The following is a 14,784-nucleotide window of genomic DNA, read 5'->3' as shown; positions in this document are numbered from 1 at the left end:
AAATGTTTCCAGGTTGTTTAAAAAATTGTTATTGTTGCATGGGTTGAAGGAAACCATCACTTGGGGAAAAAGTTTCCCCCAATTAGCATTTAATTCGTTATAATGATGGATCGCGAAGGAGCTGCGATTATAAGACTTTTAATTCGTTTTGTGAAAATTGAAGAGGGTGAGTAGAACTGGAAGATCACACCCGTGGGTGGTCTTTTTCGTGTCTATTCTAAGTTACTTCCTATTAGCACTCTTGCTCACATAACGTACTATGCGGAGCAATCTCCTCCTTACCGAATAATTTTCCTAATTTTGTCTGTATGCTCAAAGTCTAGGTTTCTATTTTTCGATAATTTCTTAAGATATGTAAGTTCTTCAGGGGTGTATATATAATCATCCTGTTCCTTTTGTTCCTCCTCCGTTTTGTCAAGGCTATTCAGGTATTGTATATTTAAATCTGTTTTCAGAAAATTATTGATTTTTTCTGCTTGTATAAGTTTATGTTTATTTAAAATTTCGTTATATTTATAGTAATATTTATCGGAACACCGTCTGCTATATTTTACTGGGTACTGTGGTATTATTTTACATAAGCTTAGAACGTATTTCATGTGATCACTAAAGTTACAGTTTGCTGCTAGCCAAAATTTAACTCTATTAAATCTTAATCTAATTTCTTTAATATTTTCAACATTGTTGTAATAGTGATCATTATTCGGGTTGCCAATGTTATAGGTGTTTAATTTTTCCCTTATATTATTTTTATTTACATATGTGCCTAAGACTTCGATGTGTTTTCCATTTTTCTTATCTTTTTGGTTTGCCACAACAATTTTGAAAAATCTTTTCCTTTTTACACCGTTTATTTGGCATCTTATCCTTGGGGGGCCTTTATCTTTGGAAAAGTATGGCAGAAATAACCTCCTTATCATTTCAAGGACGCGGGGAAATAAAAAGGTATGTTACGATATCCAGGTGATAGAAAAATTAGCATTGTTCTTTATTTGATTATTTTTTTTTAATATACACAAGTTCTTCAAAGGGAGGAATTTTTTCCATGTGAGGATTTATCACATTCATAATAATGCTGACTTAAGAATGAAAATATTTTTAGCTAAGTGGGTACATATGTTAAGTGGAAAAATCAATTTTTGCGCATAAAAATAAACTATTTAGAAGAGAATCAAATTTAAATTTGGACCTTTTCCCAGTATGCTTAACAGTGAGGTGTACCAATAATTGCGCTATGTGTTATTCTTTTCAAAGTGCATATTTGAGTAAATGTTTTGTTCTTCCTGCATCGAATGCGATTCGCATGTGTTAACGTTTGCATCGATTATTTTTATTTAAAATTTTTTTTTTTTTCCCAGCGTAAATTTGAAAAACTGCGCTTGCATACGAATCGGCATAGATAGATGTATGTACCCCTGCATGTGCACATTTTGGCCGGAATAGTCACATTGCACAGGGAGCACATTTCTGTTACACATTAACTGCGTGCAAATTTTTCCCCATATAATCATAAAAAAAATGAGATAACTCATTACATATGTGATAATTGTGCCGCTTCTTCTTCCGTGAGGAGTTTTTTTCTTTGCGCAACTTACTGTTTATTAAGAAGATTAATAGGGAACTCGCGCCAAGTGAAACGTATAGACGCCTTATTCATCTTATAAAAAATGCAAATAGGAGAAAAAATGATTGGAGTGAAGTCTTATAAATTTAAGACGAAGCCCCCCGACTTGATATCCAAGTTTAAGTAAGGATGGATCAGCCAATCGGTGACGCTGCATTACCACTTAGTTTATCCTACGAATAAGTACACCCTCGTGTAACTTGTGCGCCGCTTTTGTTACCCCTCAATATATAATATGTTTTTATTTATGCTCCTTCTCAGAGTGATCAAAGAAGACTGGCACGACTTTGTAAAATACATGAGCGACTTAAGGAACATGTGTGAAGACCCACTCCAAATGAGTGCCCATTGTACAGATATACATGATGAAGATCATATTATTACTGTGAATAAAAAGGCTATTTATGAAAATATACATGATGTAATGAAAATTAAAGAGTGGAACAATGACATAGAATTTGACGACCATCCTATCTGTAAAGATTCCTCTTCTGATTCATGTAGCCATTCGGAGGAGTCTGGTAGCGTTTGTAATTTTAACAAGTATAAAATAATTCACAACAACATATATTCCAATAACGCCAATTTGAAGAGGCCAAAAATTCGTGCGAATTACAGAAGTATATGTATACCAAGTGAAAAGCGCGAAGTTAAAGTGGAGAAAAAAGAATATAGCCATGAAATATGCTATAAAAGAAGAACAACAAGAAAAAATATTCTTAACAGTTCTTGTGACAATGACGAATTGAATAACAGGAACAGTGAATTAGAAAAAAATGATCCAGTTGTTCCAAATGAGCAGTGGGATCTCTATCGTAAAAACATTTTTTCTAAGTCTTTAACGAAGTTAAGAAAGAACAAATTTGACCAAAAAAGTAAAAGTTCGCCATATGTATCCTACCCGAATGAGTACGATTATACACACGGTTCGAAAGAATATGATGTCTCTTATGACCAAAATGAATATGACCTAGAGTTAAAAGATTTTGTCGATAATAAGGAAAGTCGGGAGTATAAGTTGCGCAAGTTTGCATATAAAAAAAAATTGGACAATGGGAAGAGGGACAAGAGGAGGAGACGGCAATATTTTAATAATGATGAGTTTTCTCCAAGTAACAGCCTTAGTAATTTATCTGTTCAAGATAATATTAGTGCATATGATGTGTCGAATCAGAATAACATTTTTGTTAAGAGAAATAATAAATACGAGGTGTACTCAAATGCAGTGAATAATTCGTATAAATATAACTCCCACAAGGTGAGTAGATATTTTAAAAGGAATGCCAAATTTGACGAAGCGGTACAAAATAACTCACACATTGACGGATCGTATGCATATAATTTTGCCTATATGGATAAAAACGATAGATCAGGTGACTCTACTCCAGTGGAAGGGGCGCACGGAACTATCATGAATTTAGACGAGGAAATAAGAAACTACAATATTCGCCTTCATGAGTGAGCGCAATTTAGCAAGTTCGCTTTTGTTAAAAAAATAAACAAATGGGGTCGAACCAAATTGGATCGAACCGAATTGGGAGGAAGTTCACTGCTTGGGTGAAGCACCCTTGTTTGTTCGTACATATGTATACCTGTACATGTGCAAAGAATAGGTGCGCCATGCTGGTACAGTGGGGTAGGCTTTCCCTTTTTTCTTACCACAAGAGTGTAAAACAAATTTTATGAATTGTGCAGAAAATATAGGGAAGAGATATAACAAATTAAGGGGGGCAAAAAAAATAGGAAGATACAGAAAAAAGTGCAACAAGCGTACATTCGCAGCATGCGACAAAAACGCTTCTTAAACGATTGTGGTGTGGTGTGGTGGTGGTTGGGCATAAATCTGCAAAGGGGGAAAAACAAATCGCAGTTGCCCACAAAAAGGAGTCACTCCTTCGTGAGAATAATGTTGCAAATTTTGTTGGTGCCCATTTTAATGTGGTGTAAAAAATTTGCTAAAATTTTGCCAATAGGTCGCGTAACAGGGTTGGCTTCCATTCGTGATTTTCATAAAGGTATATAATATTGTTGCTAATATATATGGAAAAATTGTTAATCGAATAGACTACATTTCCGTTTATTTTACGATCATTTTTTTGCAAAAATAGGATATCATTTTGTACGCAATATGTTTCTATATAATTCTTTACGTTCATATTTTCGTCCTCTTGCGAGTTTCTTCTATATTCTTTTACATCATCTTCTATTTTGTTCATCAAGTGGACATATTTTTTCGGCGCGAATACATAGCTGCTTTTCGATTCATCTCTCATGTGATTTTTTCGTACATTGAGTTTATAATTTAATTCAAATACCTTATTAATTCTCTGCGGAACAGCGTAAAGAGGAACTGGAATTTTTATATCCTTATATAAGTAATAGTAATTTACATTATCATCTGAACAAATTTTACTTTTATCAAAGTCTAGCACCATTTCGACGGGGAAGGTAACAATTTTCTCTTGCAGTAGGTACGTTTTTATGACGTTTAATATGCTGAACATGATGTTTTTTATGGAATTATCCTTCATTAAATTATTTTCAAAAACGTCTTTCACCTTCTTAAATGTTTCGTAAATTTCTTTTTTTTTATTTGTTAGTATTAGCTTTTTTTGTTCCTCGCTTTGGGCGTCTTCCTCTGAAGCGATGGGAGCTTCCATTTTGTGCACACTATTTGTTGGTTCATTTTTTTGTACATATGACGCGTTCAGCTGTCTCAGATAATCACATACATGCTTTGAAAAATTATAAAAAAAATAAACTTTAAAGATGAGAAAGACGATTGTGTCGTCTACGCACTTGTTTAGTATCATAACTTTACGAAGGCGTTGAACAAAATTGTCGTTCACAAAATCTATGTCAATTAATTCGTAAATTATCCTTTTTACAACAGTTTCGAAAATTTCCTTTTTGTACATATTTTCCATAAGTGCTAATTTGATGAGTTCTATATAATTTTCTGACAGATCAAATTTTTGCAAATACGGAAATATAGAATGTGTGTAATATCTGGATAAGCTGGAGCCAATGTCAAACTGTCTATTAATATCAAACATAATTGATAGTTTGTTTTGTACGTCTTGCAGAGTGTGCTCCTCTATTTCGCCATTTTCGATGTTTTCCACGTTGCACATTATTCTTTTTTCAATAAAAAGCGTTAATATATTTTTATAATACCTTATATTGATGGCGTCCTTAAAAAGTTTTATATGATTGTAAATTTCTGCAGAATCTTTTCTACACAATGCGGGGCACACATATGTGTAGTATATTATGTTGTCAAATTGTTTTTCAATTTCTCGATATTCCATCATGCTGTTTTGCTCCGCTCCCATTAGAACAATTTTTTTTAAGCATATTATATATTTTATATCATTTTGGTTAAACATGGGTTGGTTGTTTTGGCTGCTCGCGTCAAGTGGGGGCTGTTCACTGGGGGAAGGTCCTTCATCCTTTGCGGTCGGTATATTTTGCGTTGCTTCTCTGTGCGCATCGCCATGTTGGGAGTTCTCCAAACTTTCCAAACTTTTTGAACTTTCCGCATTTAAATTTTTTTTGGAATTTCCCCCAATTGCCGTGCTTACTTCTTCAACGTCCTTGTCATGACAGAGAGACTGCTTCTTTATTCGTTCCTTGTTATTGTGAAAATAAATGCGAAGAAACTCCAGGAGAAACCGCGACACGCGGATGTTCAGATAAAAGAACTGCGAGTTTTCGTAAATAAAAAACACAGAGGTGTAGAGGTCACTCAAGAGCAACGGGTACTTTCCCTTTTCAATTTCGATATTTTTAATGTTTATTAAATCGAATATGTGTTGTAAGTCATCCATCGTTTTGTATGTTCCAATGTCATGTGAAGATGCATCGCCTCGTCTTGGGGCACTTTTGAAGTATCCGTTTTGGCATAATAGCTTATAATTACTTATTAATAAATTATTTAGCTTTTCTTCAAAGGTGAGGGGGTTACCAGAGTTGAGGTCGGAATATGCTTTGATTCCCCCTTTGTCTGCCTCCTCTTCACTAAATGGGTTAGTTAAATGACTGGGTTGGATATTTATCAATTTCGTGATTCTTCCCCCTTTGGGGGAGTCACACAGGGACTCATTACCACCTAGGTGTGCATCCCCATCGGCATAATGCTCAGGATGATGATGAGCAAAATCATCTGCTCTGTTACCACTATTAGCTTCCTCTATTTGAAGGTCATCACGTTTAACCTTAAAAAGGTATTCATTAAACGTTGCATTGTTAAAGAGAGAGGGGTAGGCCAGCGTGGTGTGAAAATTTAGCAAGTACTTAAACGTTAGGACGTTTTTTAAAATTAAAACGTGCATTTTGTAAATATCGCTCTGGAAACGAGAACTTTGATAATTCCTTAATTTAGTTTCAACCTCCTGTTGCTTTTTTACAACATCGCAATATTGGAACATGATATTTTTAATATAATCAATGAGGATGTTTTGCGCGTTTAGTAAATTACTAGCTTGTTCGTCATCGGATTCATGTCCATCACGGTGTAATTGAAAATTTGAATTAATATAGGCGTTGTATTTTAACTGTGTCTTAACCCAATTTTTTGTCTTCTTAAAGCTCCAGAACTTGTTATACTTATGCTTTTTTTTCCACAAGTTTTTATTATACAATTGTTCATTAAAAATGTCAATATAACTTTCCTGTGTGTATAGGTCAATATCAGAACTGGAATCATTCGAATTTTCTTGTGGCTTCTCTTCTAAAAAGGTTACATGCTTTTTTTGAAGTTCTATAGGAGCAATGTTCGTCTTTATTTTGTTCCCAATGCCATCCTGATAACCCATTTTCCTTAAAATTTTAAACCCTAATCCATATATTTCAAAAAACTTTTTGTCCTTTTCTTGGAGTTGCTTCAAGTTATACTTTTTTAAATTACTTTTTATAGAATCATTTTCATCCTTCTTTTTGTCAAAATTGAAATCAAAGGTGAAATGTTTAAAGACATCGTACTTGTCGTAGTCATCTGAATCATCGTCACTGAAGGTGGAGTTCAATTTATTTGTGTCCTGTTTTTCTGATGGTATATCCTTTCTATTGTTCAGGAAACCGCCACTAACGAATTGCACTGGTTTCAAATACTCTTGCGGGTCTACATTTTTGGAAAAGCCTCCTCTTCCATCATGTTTGCCTTTGGAACGTTTTGACTTTTTTTTTTTTTTTTTTGGGTCCTTATTTTTTACCTTTCTGAATTGCGATCCTTTATTGGAGAAGTTCATGGTTTTGGTCACTTCTTTGCGTTCCCTACTTATGCCGCGTGTTCATCCCTTTTGAGTTGTGTTAATGGTTCGCGGGATTGCTATCGTAGGGGAATAAACGGCTTGCGCAGATGTATGCACATGGTATTATGTAGGTATGCATATGTGGCTATTTACAACTATTGTACAGTGTCCTTGCAAATTTATGCTTCAAAATTTGCGCTTACAAGTGATTTTACGCGGTGAATAATTCGAGTTCTTCCGCGGATTTAAATTGCTCACGTGATGGGGTTTTTTTTGCAATTGAATTTTTGCGCAAGTGTTCATTTAAGTAGCATTAAAAATGGGAGAACCATAAATTAAATGTGAGAAAATATTTCCAAGTCCCACGTGGATTTTTTTTTTCCATCACTATTTTACGTTGCATTCATTTTTTCATTATACAGACGTTTAAAAAATTGCAGTCACGGTGATGAAATTTCTGTTGGCGCCTAAGTCCCTTTAATTATTTTTTCCATTTTCAAAATTTTCATAATTTTTTCAAACATTTTTCCATGTTCTGAAATGGATAATTTGAGGAAGCAGTGCGTATGTGCGTGCGTGCGTATCGGCATATTTTGACGCCACAATTTGAACGCTATATTTTTTACACAATTGTGTTAAATTGTGTTCCCTGCAACACTTCATTACGGTTTTTATCACATTTTAATGACATAAGAGCAAATTTGCTTTTTCGGCTTGCTTCTCCGTGGCAAAACTTATATGTCAAAAATGTTTTTTCTTTACACCTCTTTGCATTTTAATTCCTCACAATTTTTCATCCAACAGGTGTGTTACATATGTAAAATAAAACAGCGGGAACTACATTGCCAGGGGAGGCCCCCAGCAGCTTATGGAATATAAGATGTCGGTGCAGATATTATAAAAAATTTCCTTTAAATTATGGGTAAAATTGCAAATTCGTTGTAATATTTTGGAACACTCTCTCTATATTGCGTAGGATACATCAAGGCATGGATAAAATTTTAACTGTGTAGTTGCACCGTATTATATTGGAAAGGATAGCCTTATAAAAGTTCTTTGCAAGCGATTCGAATATGCTACTTGGCACGAATAAGAAATATGTATTGCGAATTTTTTCGGTATAAGCGGAATTTCCTGTTTCCCCTAAATGTTGTACCAAATTATGGAACCATTTGCAAAATTTTTGCATCCGCTTTAAGAGGATTCTTTAACATTTTGAAAGAATATAAAGTGTACCTTTGTGAATAAAGAATTTTGCTCTTAAAACATCACCCACCTTTGGTTCAAATTTATTCATTTAAACGTTTAACGGTGTGGAGGAAAAAAGAAAAGGGGCCTATTACATAAATGCATAACGCATTATTTGCCATAACATTGCAGCGTAATTGTTGCATTTTCTCCACATTCGTCTTTTATTTTAGACAGTATAAAAATTGCAAAGGTCGAGTCTAAAATAGGCTGTTATATAGGATTGTTACGCACAGTGCAAAGGTTCACGCCTCCTTCTGCCCGTATAAGCACAATTGTAAATGGCCACATGCATCATTATTATGTACACGTAGGATGACTAATTAATCACGCATTGTCCACATTTATGTAGGAGGAAGGTGCACCTAGGAATGATGCAGATGGTACACTTATTGTAGGGATACATATGGATATGCGTAATTCGAAATTTTATCAACACGTATGATGTTTTTGCTTTTTCATTATTTTTTTCATATTTATGGGTATATATGAACACATCTGCTGCGGGTACTGCTTACTTTTTGAGCCTTTGAAATTGTATGGTTCGGAGGATGGGGTTGACAGCATATAATTTGCGCGCTGAACTTAGGAAAAATATTAGTTACATTTTTACCGAAGCAGGAAATATGAGAATACCTCTTTAAAAAAGTTTTTACAATAAAGTGCCATTTGCGAAGCAGAGAAAATAAGACCGATAAAAGAAAATAAAAGTATACATTCGTAAAAAAAAAAAAAGAAAAATGGTTACACTAAATGTTACGAATAGGAAATATTGGCAACATTTTATCCAAGCACGTGTGCACTTGAATAACATTAGAATTATTCCCTATTAAATAATAAATTTCTGCATAAATGGTAGTGATATTTGTGCGAAGATTTTTCCTTTTGTAATACAGTATTGGCGCATTATTCGTTTATTAAGGGGTAAACACATGTACATCTTGCTCAAAATGGAAATATGAGCATTCGTTAAGGGTTTTTTTTTATTAATATTTTCTAAAGAGAATATAAACTGCACACCACAGCTCATGTATTATTTTAATTTTTACAAATTATTTTTATTGTGGGCTGCACAAAAGTACCATTTGTGCGAGATAAAATCATCCAAATGGAGTTTCCCCTTAAAAAAGTAGAGTCTAAATATATTACTTACTATATATATGCTATAACGAGAACGCAGTAATTATGGATACAACCCCAGGCTGACAAGTTTTGCGGATTTCTATTTGAAAAAGTACCTTAAGTAGTAATTATCAGTGTCAGGATTGATTGCAGATAGAGGCGTTTACTTTTCACGTGCGCTCACGGAAATCGAAATAAATATGAGAACTTTCTGTCATATTACAATTTAGTTTTCATATATAAAGGAATAAATAAATTCATAAATTAATATTTTGGATAATGCGGATGATCAAATATTGTCAAAGTGGTAATTAAAAGAAACTTAGGGAAGATGAAAAAAAAAATTATTTTACATATATATAATATATAATTTTTTTACCCCCCCATTGAGACAACATTTTTTTTTTACATATCCTTTTACATGTGAGGAATGTATACAATGATATTTGATGCATAAAAGTATGAAATAAATATATTAATGAAATGACTCTACTCGTATTTAATTATGTTTGTATGGGCAAATAAAATATATGCTGTTACGAGATTGTGCACTGTTAATGATATTAATATCATACATAGCATTATTGGGACCATTTTTTTTATGGTGCTTTATCACCGTCACGTTATGCACTTAAATATTAATAATAACGCAAAAAATGTAATGCTTAAATAATAAAAAATAGGATGCACTGCGAATGAGAAGGGTGAGGGGGGGTACATGATGTAAAACATTAAAAGTATCTATCAAAAGATAAATAACCATTCCTTCTGGTCCTTATTTAATTTCACTAAGTGCATCATATTATTTTTCGTAGGACCAAAATTGTTATCCGTAATAAATGACCAACATTAGGCAAAAATCGGTACAACGAAATGAATAAGGAAAAAAAAAAAAAGCAAAAAAAAATTTGCCATTTTGAAGTAAGAAAAAAAAAAGTGCATTTTTAATTGTACTTTTATCTCTTAATAAGCAAAATGAAGCAAATTTCTGGAATCCTTAAATTACAAAAATTCGGTTTGTAAACTTTTCTTCTAGGGTTTCATTTTTCTTGTACTTCTTTTGAAGTGCATTTCTACATTTAATTTTTTTTGCTTTTTAATTTTATTCCTTATTTTAATTACTGGTTTTAATTATTTATCTTTTTATAATGTAGACCAAATATTGCTTGGGGTTTTCATTATAGGGATGAAAAGTTCCTAGCAATCATAAAAAAAAATAATTTTGCAATAAATAATCATAATTTATTGTAAAATTTCCAAAATGCTAATCTGTTCAATTGTATGCTATACAATTTATTGTATTACTATATGCATCATGCTGAAGTAAGGAATTTTACTTGCAAGAAATTATTACAGGAATGATTGTGCGCTTCCCCAAGTGTGCAGTTCTTCTTGAAGTAACTTCAAATGTAGGTATTATTACTCTTACGATTTCGGTAGGTGCAAAAATTCCTATCATAAAGTTATATTTAAACATAACTGAATGATTTAGGAAAATGACATAGTAAAACATCAGCTGTAAATTGTTAATATGTATTATTATTCTGAACCAATAGTAATTAATATTAATAAAAGAATTTAACGACACATTTATATTGCGAAGGGAACAATTACTTGATAGGCATTTGCTTGTTGCGAATGTATTTTCACGTGTTGTCCTTACGGCTTTATAAATAGTAACCTGGTTGATCTTGCCAGTAGTCATATGCTTGTCTCAAAGATTAAGCCATGCAAGTGAAAGTATATGCATATTTTATATGTAGAAACTGCGAACGGCTCATTAAAACAGTTATAATCTACTTGACATTTTCTATATAAGGATAACTACGGAAAAGCTGTAGCTAATACTTGCTTTAGCGCTCTCGACTTCGCGTCTTTGAGTGTGTACTTGTTAAGCCTTATAAGAAAAAAGTTATTAACTTAAGGAATTATAACAAAGAAGTAACACGTAATGGATTTATCCATTTTTAGTGTGTATCAATCGAGTTTCTGACCTATCAGCTTTTGATGTTAGGGTATTGGCCTAACATGGCTATGACGGGTAACGGGGAATTAGAGTTCGATTCCGGAGAGGGAGCCTGAGAAATAGCTACCACATCTAAGGAAGGCAGCAGGCGCGTAAATTACCCAATTCTAAAGAAGAGAGGTAGTGACAAGAAATAACAATACAAGGCCAATCTGGCTTTGTAATTGGAATGATGGGAATTTAAAACCTTCCCAAAATACAATTGGAGGGCAAGTCTGGTGCCAGCAGCCGCGGTAATTCCAGCTCCAATAGCGTATATTAAAATTGTTGCAGTTAAAACGCTCGTAGTTGAATTTCAAAGGATCGATATTTTAAGTAACGCTTTTAGCTTAAATCCACATAACAGACACTTCGTGTCGACTTTGTGCGCATTTTCGCTATTATGTGTTCTTTTAATTAAAATGATTCTTTTTAAATCTCTAATATTTGCTTCGGCATTTTTGGGGATTTGTTACTTTGAGTAAATTAGAGTGTTCAAAGCAAACAGATATAGCATTTGTGCGTTTGAATACTACAGCATGGAATAACAAAATTGAACAAGTCAAAATTTTTGTTCTTTTTTCTTATTTTGGCTTAGTTACGATTAATAGGAGTAGCTTGGGGGCATTTGTATTCAGATGTCAGAGGTGAAATTCTTAGATTTTCTGGAGACAAACAACTGCGAAAGCATTTGCCTAAAATACTTCCATTAATCAAGAACGAAAGTTAAGGGAGTGAAGACGATCAGATACCGTCGTAATCTTAACCATAAACTATGCCGACTAGGCTTTGGATGAAAGATTTTAAAATAAGAGTTTTCCTTTCCCTTCGGGGTTAGGACTCTTAGATTGCTTCCTTCAGTGCCTTATGAGAAATCAAAGTCTTTGGGTTCTGGGGCGAGTATTCGCGCAAGCGAGAAAGTTAAAAGAATTGACGGAAGGGCACCACCAGGCGTGGAGCTTGCGGCTTAATTTGACTCAACACGGGAAAACTCACTAGTTTAAGACAAGAGTAGGATTGACAGATTAATAGCTCTTTCTTGATTTCTTGGATGGTGATGCATGGCCGTTTTTAGTTCGTGAATATGATTTGTCTGGTTAATTCCGATAACGAACGAGATCTTAACCTGCTAATTAGCGGCAAATACGATATATTCTTCTGTGGAATTGAATATGGTGGATTTGCTAAATTTTGAAGAAAATATTGGAATTACTAACCGTTTTTCCTTTCCCTTTTCTACTTAATTTACTTATCCTACTATTTCTTTTTCGCATTTGAATGTATTTGCTTGATTGTAAAGCTTCTTAGAGGAACGATGTGTGTCTAACACAAGGAAGTTTAAGGCAACAACAGGTCTGTGATGTCCTTAGATGAACTAGGCTGCACGCGTGCTACACTGATATGTATAACGAGTTACTAAAATTACGTTTTGCGCTTGCGCATTTCGTACTTTTCCTCCACTGAAAAGTGTAGGTAATCTTTATCAGTACATATCGTGATGGGGATAGATTATTGCAATTATTAATCTTGAACGAGGAATGCCTAGTAAGCATGATTCATCAGATTGTGCTGACTACGTCCCTGCCCTTTGTACACACCGCCCGTCGCTCCTACCGATTGAAAGATATGATGAATTGTTTGGACAAGAGAAAAGGGGATTATATCTTCTTTTTTCTGGAAAAACCGTAAATCCTATCTTTTAAAGGAAGGAGAAGTCGTAACAAGGTTTCCGTAGGTGAACCTGCGGAAGGATCATTATTGATGAACGATGCGATGTGCTGCTGCTTATTCCATGTTGTCGTCGTAATGACGATGATATTGGGTTAGGTAGTGCACATTTGCAACAGATTTTCTGCGTAATCGGAGGTAATGCAGTGAAATGAATTTTGGTGATTTTATTTGGTTATTGATATTCATGTGAATATTTATAACTAGGTAAAATGGCTGTTATTCATTTTATTGCGGTTATTTTCGATTACGCAGAGAATCCCAACAATTATAACTAATCAACTTTTTGCATATATAACTGTGTTATTATTGCATTTTCCTAATTCTTATTGTGTTACGTGCTGCATTTCTTACAATTATTTGCTAGTTAATAAACGGAAGAAGAGCAAGAAGAGGAGGTTATACAACAAGGAAGAATCACTTCCTCCATGTCGTGTTTCCTTTATGTTGCGTAATTCCCGGTTAATTAGCACAGTCTTAACGATGGATGTCTTGGTTCCTACAGCGATGAAGGCCGCAGCGAAATGCGATACGCAATGAAAATTGCAGTGACTGTGAATCATCTGAATGCTGAATGTAAACTACACCAATTCTTCGTATGGGGAATAATGGTACTCCTTCATAAAAACTGAGACGTGGACCAGCCTAATACAAAAATACATATCCTCTGATTCCGCAGTGGTGTCAGAGTGAAGAGAAGGTGATTTTTAGGAAGCTTACCTAGGATTGGTTTCGGTCGATCTTAGCGAATGTCCTAAAATTCGCAGTGTGGTTCTGTGGGTGCCTTAGATAAGCAGCTGCGGGATTTACATTAAAACTTCTCGTCTACTTTAAAATGCGTGTACCAATACATGTGCACGTGACGTATTTTCGTTGGCTAACACAACCTTGTAACGGGGCATGTTTCTTCTGGAAATGTGTACTGTTGCATGACACGTTTTATAGTTGTATGTAAGGAGGGCAAATCCGCCGAATTTAAGCATATAATTAAGCGGAAGAAAAGAAAATAACAATGATTCCTTTAGTAACGGCGAGTGAACAAGGAATAGCTCAAAAAGGAAAATCCCATGGTTTGTGCAAGCTTACTTTGGGAATTGTCATGTTGAGTAATATTTCCGATGAATGATTTAGCAATTAAAGCGAAGTGAGCAGGAAAGCTCTTCCTTAGAGGGTGAAAGGCCCGTAGTTTTATTTTGCTGACCATTTTTTGGAATTTTACTTGTAGAGTCGTGTTCTTTGAGATTGGAGCACAAATGAGTGTGATGCATTTCACATAAAGCTAAATATGTGTAGGAGACCGATAGCAAACAAGTACCGTGAGGGAAAGATGAAATAGTACTCAGGAATGAGCCATTAAATAGTACCTGAAATCGTTAAGATGGAACGGATTAAGAGAGAAAAAAAGTAAAGTGGGAAAATGGGGTTCTCCGGAATTTCATTGCTTCTGCTTTATTAAAAGGAACATCAGCGAACTAGGATAATTAAGATAAAACAATTCACTGAAGCGGTTGGGAATTTTATTCTCTGCTCTTCACTTAGTCCCCACTCTAACGTCGGGACAACTGGTTTTGTAACCACCTGTTCAAAAGGGGAATTATCTTATTTGCTGAGGAAAATCAAAATTGCATTAATTTCATTTTGCAGTTTGAGTTGTTTCTACAAAGTACTTTCTTAACCCACTCGTCTTGAAACACGGACCAAGGAGTCTAGCAAATGTGCAAGTGTGCATGAGACATTAACCATTACACGTGAATACGTTTTCTGTACGCACAATTAATGTAATATGTTTAATTATTGTAGAACCG

At 34.3% G+C, this 14,784-nt stretch overlaps 3 protein-coding genes and 3 non-coding genes across 6 annotated transcripts in view; 4 read left to right on the top strand and 2 right to left on the bottom strand.

Annotated features, from left to right (window-relative positions):
• Window positions 1-278: 278 nt before the first annotated feature.
• Window positions 279-920, bottom strand: PCOAH_00028460 (Mitochondrial ribosomal protein S16; the record flags this gene model as incomplete). The annotated part of the gene is made up of 1 exon (XM_020059651.1): window positions 279-920. One exon carries the CDS (start codon window positions 918-920, stop codon window positions 279-281), a length of 642 nt encoding a protein of 213 aa, XP_019915200.1.
• Window positions 921-1,485: 565 nt separating this feature from the next.
• On the top strand, window positions 1,486-3,086 carry PCOAH_00028450 (Uncharacterized protein; the record flags this gene model as incomplete). Its single annotated transcript, XM_020059650.1, has 2 exons — window positions 1,486-1,747; window positions 1,886-3,086. 2 exons carry the CDS (start codon window positions 1,668-1,670, stop codon window positions 3,084-3,086), a joined length of 1,281 nt encoding a protein of 426 aa, XP_019915488.1.
• A 493-nt stretch (window positions 3,087-3,579) lies between these two features.
• Window positions 3,580-6,873, bottom strand: PCOAH_00028440 (Uncharacterized protein; the record flags this gene model as incomplete). The annotated part of the gene is made up of 1 exon (XM_020059649.1): window positions 3,580-6,873. One exon carries the CDS (start codon window positions 6,871-6,873, stop codon window positions 3,580-3,582), a length of 3,294 nt encoding a protein of 1,097 aa, XP_019915388.1.
• A 4,051-nt stretch (window positions 6,874-10,924) lies between these two features.
• PCOAH_00028434 lies at window positions 10,925-13,009 on the top strand (the record flags this gene model as incomplete). The annotated part of the gene is made up of 1 exon (XR_002198261.1): window positions 10,925-13,009. It is a non-coding gene; the product is annotated as an 18S ribosomal RNA (ribosomal RNA).
• A 442-nt stretch (window positions 13,010-13,451) lies between these two features.
• Window positions 13,452-13,607, top strand: PCOAH_00028435 (the record flags this gene model as incomplete). Its single annotated transcript, XR_002198262.1, has 1 exon — window positions 13,452-13,607. It is a non-coding gene; the product is annotated as a 5.8S ribosomal RNA (ribosomal RNA).
• Window positions 13,608-13,927: 320 nt separating this feature from the next.
• The window catches only part of PCOAH_00028436, a gene marked incomplete at both ends in the record, with an annotated part of 3,939 nt that continues 3,082 nt past the window's right edge, over window positions 13,928-14,784 (top strand). Inside the window, one exon of the ribosomal RNA XR_002198263.1 lies at window positions 13,928-14,784. This exon is cut by the window's right edge and continues 3,082 nt beyond it. This is a non-coding gene — a ribosomal RNA (28S ribosomal RNA).

Source organism: Plasmodium coatneyi, chromosome 10 (assembly GCF_001680005.1).
Source record: "Plasmodium coatneyi strain Hackeri chromosome 10, complete sequence".
In the NCBI taxonomy this organism is placed as follows: Eukaryota; Apicomplexa; class Aconoidasida; order Haemosporida; family Plasmodiidae; genus Plasmodium; species Plasmodium coatneyi.
The sequence above is the reverse complement of the archived record's forward strand: the minus strand, read 5'-3'. Positions and strand labels throughout refer to the sequence as shown.